At 47.6% G+C, this 20,549-nt stretch overlaps 1 protein-coding gene across 1 annotated transcript in view; it reads right to left on the bottom strand.

Moving 5' to 3' along the window:
- LOC126088169 (uncharacterized) overlaps nucleotides 1–18,768 on the bottom strand; it is a 112,929-nt gene extending 94,161 nt beyond the window's left edge. Inside the window, exons 1-3 of the mRNA XM_049906292.1 lie at nucleotides 18,607–18,768; nucleotides 8,545–8,929; nucleotides 448–719 (exon numbers count right to left, since the gene is read on the bottom strand). Coding sequence (XP_049762249.1) covers nucleotides 448–719; nucleotides 8,545–8,929; nucleotides 18,607–18,768 — 819 coding nt within the window. The remainder of the gene's footprint in view (nucleotides 1–447; nucleotides 720–8,544; nucleotides 8,930–18,606) is intronic.
- Nucleotides 18,769–20,549: the final 1,781 nt, after the last annotated feature.

Here is a 20,549-nt window from a genome sequence, read left to right as displayed (position 1 = left end):
CGATATTCGACATGTGTACCAGTTTCTTTGGACCTTCAGAGCTGTTCACTCCGCCTTCAGGCCACGAGTGGCCTACCCGGGCCGTCAGACCGCCGAGTCATCCTCAGTGGAGGATCCGGATAGGAGGGGCTTGGGGTCAGCACACCGCTCTCCCGGTCGTTATGCTGGTATTCTTGACTGAAGCCGCTACTATTTGGTCGAGTAGCACCTCAATTGGCATCACGAGGCTGAGTGAACCCCGAAAAATGGCAACAGCGCATGGCGGCCTGGACGGTCACCCATCCAAGTGCCGACCACGCCCGACAGCGCTTAACCCATGTATCCACTGCGGCAGGGCCGTTGCCCAGTGCAGTTCACACACGATCAAATAAAAGTGCTGTAACACTTCGTTGCAGTATGGGCTGAAATAGTTTAGCTTCTGGAAAATGTACGAAAGACGGCGCTCACCCCATGCCCTTCGTCCTCGTCGTGGTGCAGCTGGTGACGGTAGGCGGGCTCGACGATCTTGTACTCTGCGTTCTGGTAGCTGGCGGCGGCCGGGCTATGCTCCTGGCCGTGGCTGGCCGGGGCAGGCACGGCTACTGCGGCTGGCGGCGGCTCGTGGTCCTCCAGCTGCTCCTCCTCTATGGGTTTGGGCTCCTCCGCGGGCCGCGACGGCAGCAGCGCGCCGAACGGCTGCAGCGGCGTCGCGTGGTACACCGGAGTGCGAGGCTGGTGGCCTGCAGGAGCGGGCAACCACTACTGTGACTCACGCAACACAGGCAGCCGCCGCAACAGAAATACAGACAGAGAAACACGATGAGGTGACAGAAGTCTTGGGACAGCGATATGCACAGACACAGATGGTTGCAGGAGAGTACCACGTACACAAGGTAGAAAGGACAGTGCACTGGCGCAACCGTCATTTGAATTCGAGTGATTCGTGTGATAACGTTTCCGACGTGATTATGGCCGCTCGACGGTGTAAGTGGGCTGTTTAGGTTCTTATATTGGTAACGCCACGTAGCGCTCTGTATGAAAATCACTGGCTGTGCTTTGTGCAGTCTGTGGCTGGTTAGCATTGTTGTAATATTCGCTGTTGTAGTGTTGGGCAGTTGGCTGTTAACAGCGCGTAGCGTTGTGCAGTTGGAGGTGAGTCGCCAGCAGTGGTGGATGTGGAGAGAGAAATGGCGAAGTTTTGAGAGCGGATGATCTGGACATGCGTCCATCAGAGGCAGTAAATTTGTAAGACTGGATGCCATGAACTGCTATATATATTATGACTTTTTAACACTATTAAGGTAAATACATTGTTTGTTCTTTATCAAAATCTTTTATTTGCTAAGTATGCCTATCAGTAGTTAGTGCCTTTAGTAGTTTGAATCTTTTATTTAGCTGGCAGTAGTGGCGCTCGCTGTATTGCAGTAGTTTGAGTAACGAAGATTTTTGTGAGGTAAGTTATTTGTGAAAGGTATAGGTTAATGTTAGTCAGGGCCATTCTTTTGTAGGGATTATTGAAAGTCAGATCGCGTTGCCCTAAAAATATTGGCTGTCAGTTTAGTGTTGATCAGAATAGGTAAAGAGCGAAATGTCTGAGTAGGTTCAGTTCTGCTCAGCTGTTTGAAAATCAAATAATGTAAGAGGTTTATCAGCACAGTATTTCACTAATTTTTCTAAGGGGACGTTTGATATGTCGACGCTTAGTCGAGGATACCTCACTGGAATCTTCTGATTTTTTATTGTAGTTTGTGTAATTAGTGTAGCTATTGTTTATTGCTACCACGTAATTATAGAAGAGAATTTCCATTGTAGTTGTAGCTTTTCATCGTGGTACAGTAAAACAGTTGTGGCATGCATGTAGATTTGCACCAAGTATTTCGCAGCTCCGCTTGCAAATAACGAGATATTATTTTCAATGCTATGTTAATGTGTTTTCTTATTTTGCACTTCAAATTGTACTTTTCTGTGTTATCGTGTAAAATATTGTGACAATAATGGCGAGTGAAAAACGTAATACTAGGCTCCAAAGTAAACTGAGAAATTACAGTGAAGACGAAAGCAGTGTGTTAGCGCCACCGTGTAATGAATTAACTAAGGTTCAAACTAATAATCTGGTAATTGTGCATAGGGAAATGGAGCGGCCTGCAAATAATGGTGTGGACAGTGGAACAATTAATGAACAGGGAAGCATTACCGATCGATCGATCGGCAACAGCTCGCCTCAGGAATCCGAAACGACAGGACACAATTTCGCAAATACTGTAGATTCAGGTTTTGGGTCCTCGCCGTTGTCTCAAATAAGTCAAGACACATTTTCTGCTTGTCAAAATGTGAATGTTGCCGGTGCAAATTCACTGCCGAAAAGCACTGAGGAACATGTTTCAGACACCAGTGCATTGTTATTACAATTAATACAACAAATGGGACGAAAGCTTCAAAGGTTAGACACAATGGAACAAACAATGTATTTACCTTAATAGTGTTAAAAAGTCATAATATATATATATATATATATATATATATATATAGCAGTTCATGGCATCCAGTCTTACAAAGTTACTTTCTCTGATGGACACACGTCCGGATCATCCGCTCTCAAAACTCCGCCATTTCTCTCCCCACATCCACGACTGCTGGCGGCTCACCTCCAACTGCGCAACGCTCCGCGCTGTTAACAGCCAACTGCCCAATACTACAATAGCGAATATTACAACAATGCTATCCAGCACAGCCAGTGATATTCATACAGAGCGCTACGTGGCGTTACCAATATAAGAACCTAAACAGCCTACTTACAACGGGAATTAACAGACATTGAACGCTGAGTGGTAGCTGGACCTAGAGGCATGGATCTCTCCATTTCGGAAATGGCTACGGAATTCAATGTTCTGAGATCCACAGTGTGAAGAGTGTGACGAGAACACCAAATTTCAGGCATTATCTCTCACCACGGACAACACAGTGGCCGAAGGACTTCACTTGACCGAGAGCTGCGGCGGTTGCATAGAGCTGTCAGTGCTATCACAGAATCAGCACTGCGTGAAATAACCACAGAAATAAACGTGGGTCGTGGTACGCACGTATCCGTTAGGACAATGTGGCGACATGTGATGTTAATGGGCTGTAGCAGCAAACGGCCGACGAGAGAGCCGTTACTAACAGCGCGACATCGTCTGTAGCGCCTCTCCTGGGCTCCCGACCATAGAGGTTGGATCCTGGACGACTGGAAAACCGTGGGCTGGTCAGAAGAGTCGCGATTTCAGTTGGTAAGAGCTGAAAGTAGGGTTCGACAGTGGCGCAGACCTCAGAAGGGCCGGCCGGAGTGGCCGAGCGGTTCTAGGCGCAACAGTCTGGAACCGCACGACCACTACGGTCGCAGGTTCGAATCCTGCGTCGGGCATGGATGTGTGTAATGTCCTTAGTTAGGTTTAATTAGTTCTAAGTTCTAGGGGACTGATGACCTCAGAAGTTAAATCCCATAATGCCCAGAGCCATTTGAACCATTTTCAACCTGAGAAAGCCATGGACCCAAGTTGCCAACAACGCACTGTGCAAGCTGGTGGTGGCTCTATTATGGTGTGGGCTATGTTTACATGGAATGGAATGGGTCCTCCGCTCCAACGGAAGCAATAATTGACTGGAAATGGTTATGTTCGACTATTTGCAGACCATTTTATGTCATTCATGGACTTCATGGCTCGAAACAACGATTGAATTTTTATGAGTGATAATTCGTCGTCTCTGGGTTGCTTCGTTCACGACTGGTTTGAAGAACGTTGTGGACAATTTGAACGAATGATTTCGCAACCCAGATTGCTCGACATGAGTACCATCCAACACTTATGGGACATAATCTAGAGGTCAGATCGTGCACAAAATCGTGCACCGGCAACACTTTCGCTATTATGTACGGATATAGAGGCAGCATGGCTCGACATATCTGCAAGGGTCTTGCAGTGACATGCTGAGTTCACGCTACGTCGAGTGGCTGCACTACGCCGGGCAAGAGGAGCTCCGAGACGATATTAGGGAACTACACAATGATTTTGTCACCTCACTGGATATCGACATTCTGGCACCGATTCTACGGAAGCGTTATATGGGCAATAACGAAACATGTCATCTGTCCTATTTTACATGGCGTCCCAGAAGGAATGGTCATTATTTAGGGATATGAAACGAAAGATCATTCCAGGAAAAAGAAAAAAGGCAAAGAAACATGGCCTCTAAAATGCATGCCTCTAGAGCTATGAGCACTTCACCGTCACTGACACTCTAAAACATATCTCTTCTACTGCTAGTTGTTTGCTTTGCATATCTTTAAACGTGGTACATGGGCTAAAATAAGAAAAAAAATCCAGTAATATGAGCTACAAAGTGCATACCTTAAGAGCTATGCGCGCCTGTTCGTCTTCGCTACTGCGAAACACATCTCTTCTATTGAACAAGTGCTAATAGCTCTTAAGGTATGTATGTTTTTGCTTCGAATGATCCCCCTGGTTGCGGTTTTCTTCGACGGCAGCAGAGAGAGGCGCCCCGGGAGTAGTGCGCCCAGGACCAGCACTAGACACAGAAGTGGTCCCGCGACCACCTTTTCTGACGAGTCGTGGTTCTACGCACAATATCACGATGGTATTATTTCGTAGGAGCAGAAGAGAAAATACTGACCCATCGATTTATCTTAGATTAGGAAAAGCCAAACCAAAATTTCCTCGTATGCAGGTTTGGAGAAAGAAATATATCGACAATGTCGACTCGAATATGCTCTTAAAAGCTCTAAAAATTGCAGGAATAAAATAAAAGGAGCGAAAGGTTAGCTACAACTTGCACAGGAACCAGCCTATCGAAGGTCATGAAAGGCAAGCAGTAGCCGAGAAGAGAGAGAGAGGGACTGATTTGTAGCCTGGCCGATGTAGTATACTATCTGTGTATTAGGTAAGCGGAGAGGAAGCCAAAGACGAATTTGGAAAGGAAGTTAAACTTCAAGAAGAAGAAGAAACAAAACCTTTGTGGTTTGCTGACTTCACTGTAATTCTGGCAGACACGATATAGAACCTAGGACATTAGTTGAACGGAATGGATTGTGTCTTTAAAAAGAAATTAAAAGAAGAACACGAACATAATCAAAACAAAGCCAATGGAATGTATTCTATTTCAATCGGGAGATACCGGGGGATGATATTACAAACTGAGATGCTAAAAATAGTACATTTCTTCTGCTGTCAGGGGAGCGAAATAACAGACGGTACCAGAAGTAGACAGGACGTGAATGCTGATTGTCCGTAGTAACAAGAGATTTACTGAGAAAGAGAAATACAAATTTATCGACATCTGATATAGATTTCAGTGTTAGGAAATCTTTCCTGAAAGTATTGTCGTTGTACGAAGGTGAAATGCAGAACAAAGACAGTACGCTCAAGAAGAGAATGGAAGCTTTCCAAAAGAAAAACTGAAGATTAACTCAGGAGGTCGGGTAACTGATGAAGAGGTAACGGATTTAAGCACTTCCTGTCACCCTTGATTGCTACTTTATTATAAGAGGCGATAAAAGTTTCCGTTTGAGGCCTTGCTGCGACGTATATGGAACGTAGTGTGACTGCGATGCGGGTATAGAAGCACCGACATGTAGCCAAGGGATAAATGTGGCATTCGTGTCTTAACAACTCGCATGCGGTAAATGTGGAAACGTCAACTATAGCGACTTCATTACCAAATGGAAACATTTATTTCCTTTTAAGTTGCTGAAGGAGAAAGACAGGTAGAAATCAATTGGAGAATGAACAATGCATGTGGAAAATCCATCGGAGAATGAGCAATGCATGTGGAAATCCATCGGAGAATGAACAATGAAAGCCGTCGTTGTGGAATGGTGTGCCAAGTTCGGTGCTGGTCGTGATTCAAAACAAGACCCCTCATGTCACAAATGTCGTAACGCAGAAGTTATGCCAAATAAAGTGGGAGACAGTCGAGCTCCCATCCTGTAGTCCTGATCTCTCCCGTCCCGATTATCACGACTTTGGTCCCTTAAAAATTTCCTTGAAGGGCCAACGATTTCTGTCGTACGAGGATGTGCAGCAGGTGGTTACGAACTTTTTCACGCAACAAGACACGGTGTTCTATCAAACTGTATATTCAGTCTGGTACATCGGTAGGATGATTGCCTCAATGATCACGCCAGTTTTGCCTAACTGACATATCGATTCTCCATTGCACGGCCTACGAACGGACACTTTTTGATCTCTTGCAGTACAACAATATTCAAAGGTAAAACTAAAATACTGGCATTCCATGGTAAGAAGCACTGAAAAGTAACAATAATAACTCATGACAAACCACTAGAACAAATAACTACACTCATGCTAATAAATTAAGGATAATGCTGATACATGATGAAACAACGCTCTTTGGGCGGTTTGCGGGTTTAAATCACCTCGGGGTATGACCATGCAGTGCATTTGGCTTGCAGTCGTTGCACGGTGGCGCTGGCAGCAGTCCACATACGCAGAGGTGTGTTGGTGCATGTTACAGTACGGTGCAGCGAGTAAGTGTACAAATGTTTTCAGACGTGCTAATGGTGACTGTGTGTTGAAAATGGCTCAAAGAACACATGTTGATGACGTTATGAGGGGTAGAATACTAGGGCGACTGGAGGCTGGTCAAACACAGCAGGTCGTAGCACGGGTCCTCACTGTTCCACAAAGTGTGATCTCAAGATTATGGCAACGATTCCAGCAGATAGGAAACGTGCCCAGGCGCTACAGTACGGGACGTCCGCAGTGTACAACACAACACCGATATCTCACCATCAGTGCCCGCAGATGGCAACGGAGTACTGCAGGCAGCCTTGCTCGGGACCTTACCGCAGCCACGGGAATAGTTGTCTCCAGACACACAGTCTATAGACGAATGAACAGACACGGTTTATTCGCCCAGATACCTGCAAGGTGCATTCCACTGACCGCTGGCCACAGGAGAACCCGTAAAGCCTGGTGTCAAGAACACAGTACTTGGCCAATGGAATAGTGGTCCCAGGCTACGTTCACGGACGAGTCTAGGTATAGTCTGAACAGTGATTCTCGCTGGGTTTTAATCTGGCGTGAGCCAGGAACCAGATACCAGCCTCTTAATGTCCTTGAAATGGACCTGTATAGAGGTCGTGGTTTGATGGTGTGGGATTGGATTATGATTGGTGCATGTATACCCCTGCATATCTTTGACAGAGGAACTGTAACAAGTGAGGTGTAGGGATGGGGACGTCATTTTGCACCAGTATGTTCCGCATTTTCAGGGGTTCAGTGGGCCGACCTTCCTCGTGATGGATGATAACGCACGGCCCCACCGAGGTGCCATCGTGGAGGAGTACCTTGAAACAAAAGTCCTTCAGAAGCTCCGACAGGCACTGGTGCAAGAATGGGAGGCTATATCACAGCAGCTGCTCGACCACCTGATCCAGAGTATGCCAACCCGTTGTGCGGCCTGTGTACGTGTGCATGGTGATCATATCCCATATTGATGTCGGGGTACATGCGCAGGAAACAGTGGCGCTTTGTAGCACATGTGTTTCGGGACTGTTTTCTCAACTTACCACCGACACCGTGAACTTACATATCTGTGTCGTATATGTTCCCTATGTGCCTGTGCTATTAGCGCCAGTTTTGTGTAGTGCCACGTTGTGTGGCACCACATTCTGCAATTATCCTTAATTTATTAGCATGAGTGTACTTTTAAATACCTAGCATGTGAGATCTCATACATTACATTCAATGATCAAGAATAAAAACTGCAGAAGTTTCAACAGTTGGTAGGTACTATAAATCGCACTCCTCACAAACGTTAGGAAAGAGAAGAGATGCTACCAAAATTTTATAATGTGATGGAATTACCAGTTCTAATGTATGGGTCGAACGTTTTGACTCAAACTCCCGGTGAAAGGAGAAGGGTAGAAGCAACAGAGATGAGACTCCTAAGACCACGAGTTAGTTACAGATTCATCAGTCGGATGAGGAATAGTGAAATTAGAAATTAAATGAACGTCAAATCCATACTTTAAATAACAGAGTAGTACAGAAAACATTGGAATCTGTGTATTCAAAGGATGTCTGAAGAACGTATACCTAACCTAATACACAGATGTACACTCCAATGGGAAACGAAATATTGGGCGTCCTAAAAAAGTACAAAAAGATCAGGTGCAGCCTACCAGAAACTGGAACAGGTAATGATGCCTAAATCAAAACTGCTTATATGTTGATGAGAAATTTACGGCACAACTTGAGTAAACGAAGGGATCGGTTAGTAGGACACCTGCTGAGGTATCAGGAAATCATGAGTTTGGTATTGGAGGGAAGTGCTTGTGGGTGAAAACTGTATAGAAAGAGTAAGGCTTGAATACAGTAAGTAGTGTCAGATGGGAGTAGGATGCGGTGGTTAAGCAGAGATAAAGAGGCTTGTACAGGATGGACTAGCGTTGAGACCAGTGACAAACCTATCTGCAGGCTGAAGACAACAACAACATATGCTGAATGCAGATACGCTCCAAAGGCGAAACCGTCACTGTGTACATACCTGTAGCTCCGAGAGAAGACGTGTCGATGAGGGAGGGGCTGAGCACGAGCGGCCCGAAGCCGCCCCCCAGTCCTCCGCCCCCGAGGCTGGCGCCCCCCAGTCCGCCGCCCCCCAGTCCGCCGCCTCCGAAGCCCCCCAGGCTGGCTCCCCCGTGTCCGCCGCCTCCGAAGCCCCCCAGCGCGTAGCGGCGCTGGTCGCGGCCCCCGGGCCTCGGCCGCCTGTCCTGACGCTCCAGCTCCTGCAGCTGCCGCCTGAGCAGCCGCTGCGTGTGCGGCCGGTCCAGCGACACCCCCGAGATGACGTCAGCGGCCGCGTCCTTGGCCGCCGGGCGCCTCGAAGACGCGGCCGTGGCTGTCGCCGCCAACAGCAGCAGCAGCGCCAGCACCTGCGGCGGCGGAGAGCAGAACCACTCACTCACGGCTTTCTTCCCGCAGGCATCTGGGACACTTGCGGCCGCTCGCTTTCGGGCTCAGCCCGCGGGGCACGCCGATGGACGCAGCGTCCTTTTCTCCGCCGTTACGAGAGTTATACGACCCTCGGAACTGCCGCCTCGGGTTTCACTCGCATGCGCTGAACCACTTAATTCTGAATCCACTACGGTTTTGTGATTCTTGCCTGCGGTGTAACGTCGAGGAAAGTAAGGTGCTTGTCGGTTAATGAGCCTATTACGGAAATATGAAGGCCTGGTTAGCGTTTGAGGCACTGTAATATCCTGAACCTCTTCTTGTAACGAGAGAGGTCACACCTGATTCGTAGCCATAGGCTCCACTAACGTTACACAGTCACGCGATTGCGAAAATGACTCTGCGATTGAAACAGTTATTGATTAAAGGCCTCTCGTCCACAGCTTCAACAAAAATGAAAAAAAATGTATTCGAATTCCAAACTGTCAATCCCATAACAGCCTTTTCTCTCTCTCTTTTTATTTTCTTATTTTTCTCTCACGTCAGCTGTGAATGTCACAGCACACACTCTACACCAAAATAAGTTTTTGGAGTCAATAGGAAGAAAACTGTAAGATTCCAAATTGTGACAAATAATTTCAGCAATGACGCCATAAACTAGCTTAGTTTATGTTTTGAAAAAAAAAATGGTTCAAATGGCTCTGAGCACTATGGGACTCAACATCTTAGGTCATAAGACCCCTAGAACTTAGAACTACTTAAACCTAACTAACCTAAGGACATCACACACACCCATGCCCGAGACAGGATTCGAACCTGCGACCGTAGCAGTCCTGCGGTTCCGGACTGCAGCGCCAGAACCGCTAGACCACCGCGGCCGGCTATGTTTTGAACATAGTGACTTCACAGTCTCATATCGGTAGGCGATGTCTGATTACTTTCCTTTTCTTTATTTTTCTTAACTACCAGACATGTTCAGAAAGTAAGCGTACTGTGACTATAACGAACTGTGTTTTTTTCTTTTTTGAGGGTTGGCAACACAGAGTGGTAGAGGGAAATCTCCTGACCAGACCGAGGCTCATAGGAACATGGCGACATGCAAACTCTCTCTGCCGTGTCCAGTTGCGTGAAAGAACTCGGTAAGAAATCCCGCCAAGTGCTGTGATCCGCTTCCTACTCCAAGGAGATGTTATGAACAGAACGACTGTGTTTATATGGTGTAGGGAGTTTAGTGGTGGCAGAAGAAATGCTCATGATGAAACAGAGGAGTGGAAGACTAAATCTGACTGATCAGTGGGTGCAAAAAATCGAGGAATCTGTTCGTGAAAACTACCAATTCACTGTAAATGAAAGTTATGCAGTGTTTCCATAACTCTCCAGAACTGTCCAAGACGAGACATTCTCAGAAACGCTACGATATCGGAAACTGCGGAAGATGGATACCGAAACAGTTGACAGAGCAGGCAAAGAAAAATCTGGTCAGTAGTGCCCGCGAGGTTCTTGAGCGACTTGAATTGGAAGGTGAGGGTTTTATGAGCTCTGTTGTGAGTTGAAATGAAACACTGGTGACTCATTACGCGCCTGAGACAAGGCGGCACTGAACGCAGTGACGTCACACCAATTCCCAAGCTGCTAGAAAGTTCAAATGTACCATATCTGGAAAAAAAAACCACGGCCCCAGCGTTTTAGGACATAAAACGCATAATTTTAGTCGAAGTTCTGCCTCCGATGGTGATCACCAATGCAAAACGGAATTGTGAGACCTTATAAATACTCAAAAGGAGCATTTAGAACAAAAGGAGGGTAATTTTGGTGAGAGGAGTGTGTCGGATGTACGATAACGCGCGTCCTCAGGCAGCCTTAGCGACCAAGGCGCACTTGGACTGATTTGGTTGGGATGTTATAAGCCACCCTCGTATTTCCCTGACTTGGCGCCTTCGGATTGTCATCTTTTCACCTCTCTGAAGGCACACATGAGTGGAATTAAAGTTTCAACGGACGAGCAGATGCAGGAAGTGGGGGAAGGAGCTGGCGGAAGAACTTTTCGAGGAGTGCATAAAGAGGCTTATGCCACGGCTCTACACATGTATTCAGCGAGATGGCGATTATATGAAAAAAATAGACAAGTGTGTCAACACTAACCCGTAATTTTAAAAAATAATTTTTGTAAAAAATATAAAAATCTAGTACATTTATTTTCTGAACATGCATCGTATGTTGGAGGAAAGTGTGTGGGTCTTTAGCTCAGGAATAAAGCTACAAATTGACAGTAAAATTTTTCTGGGTTTGTGACCGCAATGTCAATATGTAAAACTACCATCATTTAAGTCACTGTTGCAAGTTTTACAGTAAACAAAAACACATCGAGGAAAGTCACTTGCAACAGTGACCGAAACGTCGGTAGTTTTACATATTGACAATGCGGCCACAAAGCCAGAAAAATTTTATTGACTGTGACAATGGCCGCAGAAGCCTACGTTTTTACTAAAGCTACATATTGTCTTGAGACGGGTCAATTCAGGTGTCCATTTCCGCTCTTTGTGGCCGGTTGCCGGGCTCTCTGTGCACACAAATAGCTTCCCAAGGGACTGCGGTTTGCGGAGTCTGAGAGGCCAGGCCATTCGTGTGCTTTTGTCGGCACAGGCGGCGTTCGTGTTTACAGCCTGTGTTAAGCCACCGAGGGTCCGTAGAGAATCACTGAGCACTACTAAAGACACCTCCCTGCAGGCACACGTAAGAACGCATAGCCGCAGCTATGCCGTGCACCGTGAGAGAATTATATCAAATACACCGCTGGCCATTATCACGAAGATGACGTGCTACACACGCGAAATTTAACCGACAGGAAGAAGATGCTGTGATATGCAGCAAATGATTAGCTTTTCAGAGCAGTCACACAAGGTTGGCGCCGGTGGCGACACCAACAACGAACTGTCATGAGGAAAGTTTCCAACCGATTTCTCATACACAAACAGCAGTTTACCGGCGTTGCCTGGTGAAACGTTGTTGTGATGCCTCGTGTAAGGAGGAGAAATGCGTACCATCACGTTTCCGACTTTGATAAATTTCGGACTGTAGCGATTGCGGTTTATCGTATCGCGACATTGCTGCTCGCGTTGGTCGAGATCCAATGACTGTTAGCAGAATATGGAATCGATGGGTACAGGAGGGTAATACGGAACGACGTGCTGGATCCCAGCGGCCTCGTATCACTAGCAGTCGAGATGACAGGCATCTTATCCGCATTGCTGTAACGGATCGTACAGCCACGTCTAGATCCCTGAGTCAACAGATGGGGACGTTTGCAAGACAACAACCACCTGCACGAACAGTTCGACGACGTTTGCAGCAGCATGGACTATCAGCTCGGAGACCATGGCTGCGGTTATCCTTGACGCTGCAAAACAGACAGGAGCGCCTGCGATGGTGTACTCAACGACGAACCTGGGTGCACGGATGGCAAAACGTCATTTTTTCGGATGAATCCAGGTTCTGTTTACAGCATCATGATGGTCGCATCCGTGTTTGGCGACATCGCGGTGAACACACATTGGAAGCGTGTATTCGTCATCGCCATACTGGCGTATCACCCGGCGTGATTGTATGGGGTGCAATTGGTTACACGTCTCGGTCACATTGACGGTCTTTTGAACAGTGGACGTTACATTTCAGATGTGTTACGACCCGTGGCTCTACCCTTCATTCGATCCCTGCGAAACCCTACATTTCAGCAGGATAATGCACGACCGCATGTTGCAGGTCCCGTACGAGCCTTTCTGGATACAGAAAATGTTCCACTGCTGCCCTGGCCAGCACATTCTCCAGATCTCTCACCAATTGAAAACATCTGGTCAATGGTGCCCGAGCAACGGGCTCGTCATAATACGCCAGTCACTACTCTTGATGAACAGTGGTATTGTGTTGAAGCTGCATGGCCAGCTGTACTTGTACACGCCACCCAAGTTGTGTTTCACTCAATGCCCTGGCGTATCAAGGCCGTTATTACGGCCAGAGGTGGTTGTTCTGGGTACTGATTTCTCAGGATCTATGCACCCAAATTGCGTGAAAGTGTAATCACATGTCAGTTGTAGTATAATACACTCCTGGAAATTGAAATAAGAACACCGTGAATTCATTGTCCCAGGAAGGGGAAACTTTATTGACACATTCCTGGGGTCAGATACATCACATGATCACACTGACAGAACCACAGGCACATAGACACAGGCAACAGAGCATGCACAATGTCGGCACTAGTACAGTATATATCCACCTTTCGCAGCAATGCAGGCTGCTATTCTCCCATGGAGACGATCGTAGAGATGCTGGATGTAGTCCTGTGGAACGGCTTGCCATGCCATTTCCACCTGGCGCCTCAGTTGGACCAGCGTTCGTGCTGGACGTGCAGACCGCGTGAGACGACGCTTCATCCAGTCCCAAACATGCTCAATGGGGGACAGATCCGGAGATCTTGCTGGCCAGGGTAGTTGACTTACACCTTCTAGAGCACGTTGGGTGGCACGGGATACATGCGGACGTGCATTGTCCTGTTGGAACAGCAAGTTCCCTTGCCGGTCTAGGAATGGTAGAACGATGCGTTCGATGACGGTTTGGATGTACCGTACACTATTCAGTGTCCCCTCGACGATCACCAGTGGTGTACGGCCAGTGTAGGAGATCGCTCCCCACACCATGATGGCGGGTGTTGGCCCTGTGTGCCTCGGTCGTATGCAGTCCTGATTGTGGCGCTCACCTGCACGGCGCCAAACACGCATACGACCATCATTGGCACCAAGGCAGAAGCGACTCTCATCGCTGAAGACGACACGTCTCCATTCGTCCCTCCATTCACGCCTGTCGCGACACCACTGGAGGCGGGCTGCACGATGTTGGGGCGTGAGCGGAAGACGGCCTAACGGTGTGCGGGACCGTAGCCCAGCTTCATGGAGACGGTTGCGAATGGTCCTCGCCGATACCCCAGGAGCAACAGTGTCCCTAATTTGCGGTCCCCTACGGCACTGCGTAGGATCCTACGGTCTTGGCGTGGATCCCTGCGTCGCTGCGGTCCGGTCCCAGGTCGACGGGCACGTGCACCTTCCGCCGACCACTGCCGACAACATCGATGTACTGTGGAGACCTCACGCCCCACGTGTTGAGCAATTCGGCGGTACGTCCACCCGGCCTCCCGCATGCCCACTATACGCCCTCGCTCAAAGTCCGTCAACTGCACATACGGTTCACGTCCACGCTGTCGCGGCATGCTACCAGTGTTAAAGACTGCGATGGAGCTCCGTATGCCACGGCAAACTGGCTGACACTGACGGCGGCGGTGCACAAATGCTGCGCAGCTAGCGCCATTCGACGGCCAACACCGCGGTTCCTGGTGTGTCCGCTGTGCCGTGCGTGTGATCGTTGCTTGTACAGCCCTCTCGCAGTGTCCGGAGCAAGTATGGTGGGTCTGACACACCGGTGTCAATGTGTTCTTTTTTCCATTTCCAGGAGTGTATATTTGTCCAATGAATACAGGTTTATCACGTGCATTTCTTCTTGGTGTAGCAATTTTAATGTCCAGCAGTGTATAAGAAATGCCAAATACAATGTTCCTGCTCGAGCTTAGCCTATAAAGCGAAGTCCGTTACACGCATTGCTATTGGTTAGGCAGTAAATGTGCTTCATATGTTAATCCGTGTCCTTCAGAAATACACTCTAAGAGATAAAACGAGCCGGCCGCTGTGGCCGAGTGGTTCTAGGCGCTTCAATCTGGAAGCGAGCAGGTTCGAATCGTGCCTCGGGCATGGATGTTTGTGATGTCCTTAGGTTAGTTAGGTTTAAGTAGTTCTAAGTCCTAGGGGACTGATGACCTCAGATGTTAAGTCCCATAGTGGTCAGAGCCATTTGAACCATTTGAACATAAAAACGACTCATCACGCAGGAATTCTCCGAATGGGACGGAAATCGGTAGATTTGATGTATATTTACAGAAAAACAAATGATTACAATTTCACAAAAATTGGATAATTTATTCAAGAGAAATAGCTTCACAAACTTATAAAATCAATGACTTGTTGGTGCACATTTGGTCCTTATGGAAGCAGCTGTTCGGCTTGGCATTGTTTGGTAGAATTGTTGGGTACCCTGCTGAGGCAGGGCGCGTTAGATCGTCAAAGTCTCCCCTCCCCCCCCCCTCCCCAATGCTTTCTCCAAACGTTCTCAATTGGGAAGAGATGCGGCGACCTTGCTGGCCATGGTATTGTTTAACAAGCACGAAGAAAAGCCGTGTGCGGGCGGGCAGTACCTTGCTGCAATGTAAACCAGGAATGGCTTGCCATGAAGGGCTACAAAACGGGGCGTGGAATGTCGTCGACGTACTGCTGTGCTGTAAGACTGCCACGGGTGACAACCAAAGGTATCTTGTTATGATCAGAAATGGCTCCCCAAATCTTCGGTTTGAGCCCCGATGATCAACAAGACGTGTCCGTAGGCCCCGGGCAGAGGTGAGATACCATCGTGACTGTCGTCCCAATAGGGACCGACACCCAGGAGTGATGGTCTAGGGTGATATTTCATTTCATAGCAGGACCCCTTTGGTTGTCATCCGCCACACCCTTACAGCACAGTGGTACGTCGAAGAAATTCTACTCTCTGTTTCATTTGTCCTTCACGGCAAGCCACCCTGTGCTTACATTTCAGTAAGACAATGTCCGTCTGCGCATGGCGAAAGTTTCTACTGCTTATCTTCAGGCTTACGAAACCCTATTTTGGACAGCAAGTTCGCCGAATTTCTCTCCAATTGAGAACGTTTGAAGCATCCTGGCCAGGGTCCGCCAACCAGCTCGAGATTTCGACGATCTAAGGCGCCAATTGCACATAATTTCGCAAGATATCCCTCAGGAGGACATCCATCATTTCAATCGAGGCGAAGCCGAATAACTGATTGCATACGAGCCGGAGGTGTACCAACGTGTTATTGACTTGCCCAATTTTTGAAGCTCTTTCTCTTGCAGAAATCATCAAATTTTTCTGAAATTGTGTCCTTTTTTTCCCTACAAATATACACCACATCTACCGATTTCCGTACCATTTAGATAATTCCTTCGTGGTGCGTCGTTTTCTTGTCTTAGAGCACATGAGATGCAGAGATGCAAAGCTTCCATTTTGTGAATAAAGATATAAAGATTTTTCCGAGTCTGATTACGTTACCAGAGATACACGGCTGAAAATTTGGGTTGCAAATCACAGTAAAACTTATTAAGAACTTCTTTTGAACATTCGGTTCACTATTTTCATGAGGCGGTATGCTTTCAAAACTACACTCATGCTCATAAACTAAGGATAATGCTGATGTATGGTGAAACAACGCTCTGGTGGGCGGTTTGCGGGTTTAAATCACCTCGGGGTATGGCCATGCGGTGCATTTGACCTGCGGTCGTCGCACAGTGGCGCTGGCAACAGTCCATATACGCAGAGGTGCATGTAAGAGTGCAGACGTTTTCACACGTGCAAGTGGTGACTGTGCGTTGAAAATGGCTCAAAGAACACATATTGATGACGTTATGAGGGGTAGAATACCAGGGCGACTGGAGGCTGGTCAAACACAGCGGGTTGTAGCACGCGCTCTCCGTGTGCCAGAAAGTGTGATCTCAAGATTATGGAAACGATTCCAGCAGACAGGAAACGTGTTCAGGCGCTACAATACGGGACGTCCACAGTGTAAAACACCACAAGAACACCGATATATCACCATCAGTGCCCGCAGACGTCCACGGAATACTGCAGGTAGCCTTTCTCATGACCCTACCGCAGCCACTGGAACAATTGTCTCCAGACACACAGTCTGCAGACATGGTTTATTCGCCTGGAGACCTGAAAGGTGCATTCCACTGACCCCTGGTCAAGGGAGAGTCCATAAAGCCTGGTGTCAAGAACACAGTACGTGGTCATTGGAACAGTGGTCCCAGGTTATGTTCACAGACGAGTCCAGGTATAGTCTGAACAGTGATTCTCGCCGGGTTTTCATCTGGCATGAACCAGGAACCAGATACCAACTCCTTAATGTCCTTGAAAGGGACCTGTATGGAGTTCGTGGTTTGATGGTGTAGAGTGGGATTATGGTTGTTGTACCTACACCCCTGCATGTGTTTTACAGTGGAACTGTAATAGGTCAGGTGTATCGGGACCTCACTTTGCACCTGTATGTCCGCCTTTTCAGGGGTGCAGTGGGTCCCACGTTCCTCCTGATGGATGATAACGCACGGCCGCTCCTAGCTGCCACCGTGAAGGAGTACCTTGAAACAGAAGATGTCAGGCGAACGGAGTGGCCTGCACTCCAAACTTAAACCCCATCCAGCACGTCTGGGATGCTCTCGGTCGACGTATCGCTGCACGTCTTCAAAGCCCTACGACACTTCAGGAGCTCCGACGGGCACTGGTGCAAAAATGGGAGGCTATACCCCAGCAGCTGCTCGACCACCTGATCCAGAGTATGCCAACCCGTTGTGCGGCCTATGTACGTGTGCATGGTGATCATATCCCATACTGATGTCGGGTTACATGCGCAGGAAACAGTGGCGTTTTGTAGCACATGTGTTTCGGGACGGTTTTCTCAACTTATCACCAATACCGTGGACTTACAGATCTGTGTCGTCTGTTTTGCCTATGTGCCTATGCTATTAGCGTCAATTTTGTGTAGTGCCACGTTGTGTGGCACCACATTCTGCAATTATCCTTAACTTATGAGCATGAGAGTATATGACAGTGTTCCAGTACGGATATCTGCAGCTGGAGATCTTTCGAAATGGAAGCACCTCCCCTTCTCACTTCCAACAAGAAAACAAGTCCTAGAAATCGAGGTAAACCAGATACATTATTGATCTTAAAGACATTACGGAAGCTTAATACATTACGTGTAAAACAAGATCTGTAAAAAATTATACAACGTCGTGTCTGGATGCAAGACGGACAGAGAGAAAACGCCTTCCCTCTGTACCGTACCGGAAACAATGAGCGTATTTGGCAGCTGCAGTCAGAGGCCGTGCTCTCTTGCCTGCAATCATTTTCTCCGTTAGATTAACTAAAAAACTATTGTGTCGATAGAGGACGCCAATTATTTGAGCTATTGTTTTCCAAACTGTTGGAATCAGACGTCTTTTTTCACGTATTCTCCTAAGCATTCTGCGTTTATCATCTTTGTGGCCACGAGATCTTCTAATGGTTCAAATGGCTCTGAGCACTATGGGACTTAACTTCTAAGGTCGACAGTCCCCTAGAACTTAGAACTACGTAAACCTAACTAACCTAAGGACATCACACACATCCATGCCCGAGGTAGGATTCGAACCTGCGACCGTAGCGGTCGCGCGGTTCCAGACTGTAGCGCCTAGAACCGCTCGGCCACCCCGGCCAGCCACGAGATCTTCTCCATCCCCCTACAGCGAAGTATTTCATATGCTTCCAGACGTCTCTTGTCGTGTACAGCAATAGTCTGCGTTTCCGAGCCATACAAGACCACAACAAGCTACCTCTGAATGTGCAGTTCAGTTCTTTATAGCGGACGAACTTTTGCCATGTCAGACTGATTAAAGGTCTTGTCACTGTGTTGGTCGACTCTCTAGGAGGAGAAACACGACATTACATCTGAGCTTCTGCGGACCCAACTTACTCTTAACTCTTTCGCTCCACTTGTCACCGACGACGCTATCCATCTGACAGACAGTTGTTCTCTGAGTGGGATATCATCAACTCTAATGTCTGCTGCCGTATTTTGGTGCTTCCACACCTTGATTTCACTCTTGTTGGTAGTAATTTTTATGTTAGACATCATTTTCAAGATCTTGCTCACTCTTCCTAACGTTTCCTGCTGTTTTTCTTAATTTTTTTCAGTGACAGCTACGTCTAAAGTAAATCTTATTATCGTGATTTCCAGTGCATCAAGTTTTGTCTGCTTCATATTCTCTTCAAACTGAGGTGACAAAAGTCACGGCATAGGGATATGCACATATACGGATGGCGGTAGTATCATGTACACTCGGTGTAAAAGGACAGTGCATTGGCGAAGCTGTTATATGTACTTCGGTGATTCGCGTGAAAAGGTTTCCGACGTGGTTATGACCGCACGACGGGAATTAACAGACTCTGAACGTGGAATGGTAGTAGGAGCTGGACGTATTGGACGTCAGGGAATTCGATATCCCGAGATCCACAGTGTTAAGAGCGTGCCGAGAATACCACATTTCAGGCATTACCTCTCACTAAGGACAACTCAGTGGCCGGAGCCTTCGCTTAACGATCGAGAGCAGTCACGTTTGCATCGAGTTGTCTGCTAACAGACAAGCAGCACTGCGTGAAATAACCGCAGATATTAACGCGGGACGTGTGACGAACGTATCCGTTAGGTCAGTGTGGCTGAATTTGGTGTTAATGGGCTGTGGCATCAGACGACGGACGCGAGGGCCTCCTGGGCTCGTGACCATGTCGGTTGCATCCTAGACGACTGGAAAGCCGTGGCCTGCTCGGATGAGTCCCGATTTGAGTTGGAAAGAGCTGATGGTACAGTTACAGTGTGGCGCACACCTCACGAAGCCATGGACCCAAGTTGTCAACAACGGACTCTGCAAGCTGGCTCTACCTCCATAATGGTGAGGGCTGTGTTTGCATGGAATGGATCCTCTGCTCCAACTGAACCGATCATTGACTGGAAAATGGTTATGTTCGACTACTTGGAGACCATTTGCAGCCACTCGTGGACTCCATGTTCCCAGACAACGATGGGATTTTTATGGGTGATAATGCGCCCTGTCACCAGGTCGCATTTGTTCGCGATTGGTTTGAGGAACATTCCGGAGGATTCGAGGCACCCAGATCGCCCGACATGGATCTCATCGAAAATTCATGGGATATAACTGAGAGGTGAGCTCGTGCAGAAAATCCTGCACCGGCAAGGCAGCACTTTCCCAATTATGGACGGCTACAGAAGGAGCATGACTGAATATGTCTGCATGGAACTTCCAACGACTTGTTGAGTCGATGCCACGTCGAGTGCTGAACTACGGTGGGCGGCAGGAGGTCTGAACGACATTACGACGTAACCTATTACTTGTATCACCTGAGTATACTCGTATTTCGGCTAAACGTTTGACATGTGAGTTGATTTCACTTCTGGAGTTGTTAAAGGTCTTGTAATTGTATTGGCCTGCTCTCTAGAAAGACAAATCCGACATTACATCTTATCTTTCGCTCGACTTGTCACTGACGGTGCTATCCATCTGATTGCTGAGTGTTCCGTAAGTGGTATGTCATCAGCTTCAGTGGCTACGTACTCGTATTTTGATGGTTCCACACCCTGACTTGCCTCTTATTTGTATTAAACTTTATGTAATAGATCTGTTTCAAGATCTTCGTCATTCCTGCTAACGTTTTTCGCTGTTTCTGTTAGTCTTCCTCAGTGACAGCTACGTCGTCGGTAAATCTTATATTGTGGCTACCAGTTAATGAAGTTTTGTTTATTTCATATCGTCTCTACATTCCCCACTGGCTCCCCCAATACAGAGGATGAACGAAACTGGTGACAATTTACATTGCTGATGCACTACTTTCGGTATGCAG

This window comes from Schistocerca cancellata, chromosome 6 (genome assembly GCF_023864275.1).
Source record: "Schistocerca cancellata isolate TAMUIC-IGC-003103 chromosome 6, iqSchCanc2.1, whole genome shotgun sequence".
NCBI classification, from domain to species: domain Eukaryota; kingdom Metazoa; phylum Arthropoda; class Insecta; order Orthoptera; family Acrididae; genus Schistocerca; species Schistocerca cancellata.
The sequence above is the reverse complement of the archived record's forward strand: the minus strand, read 5'-3'. Positions and strand labels throughout refer to the sequence as shown.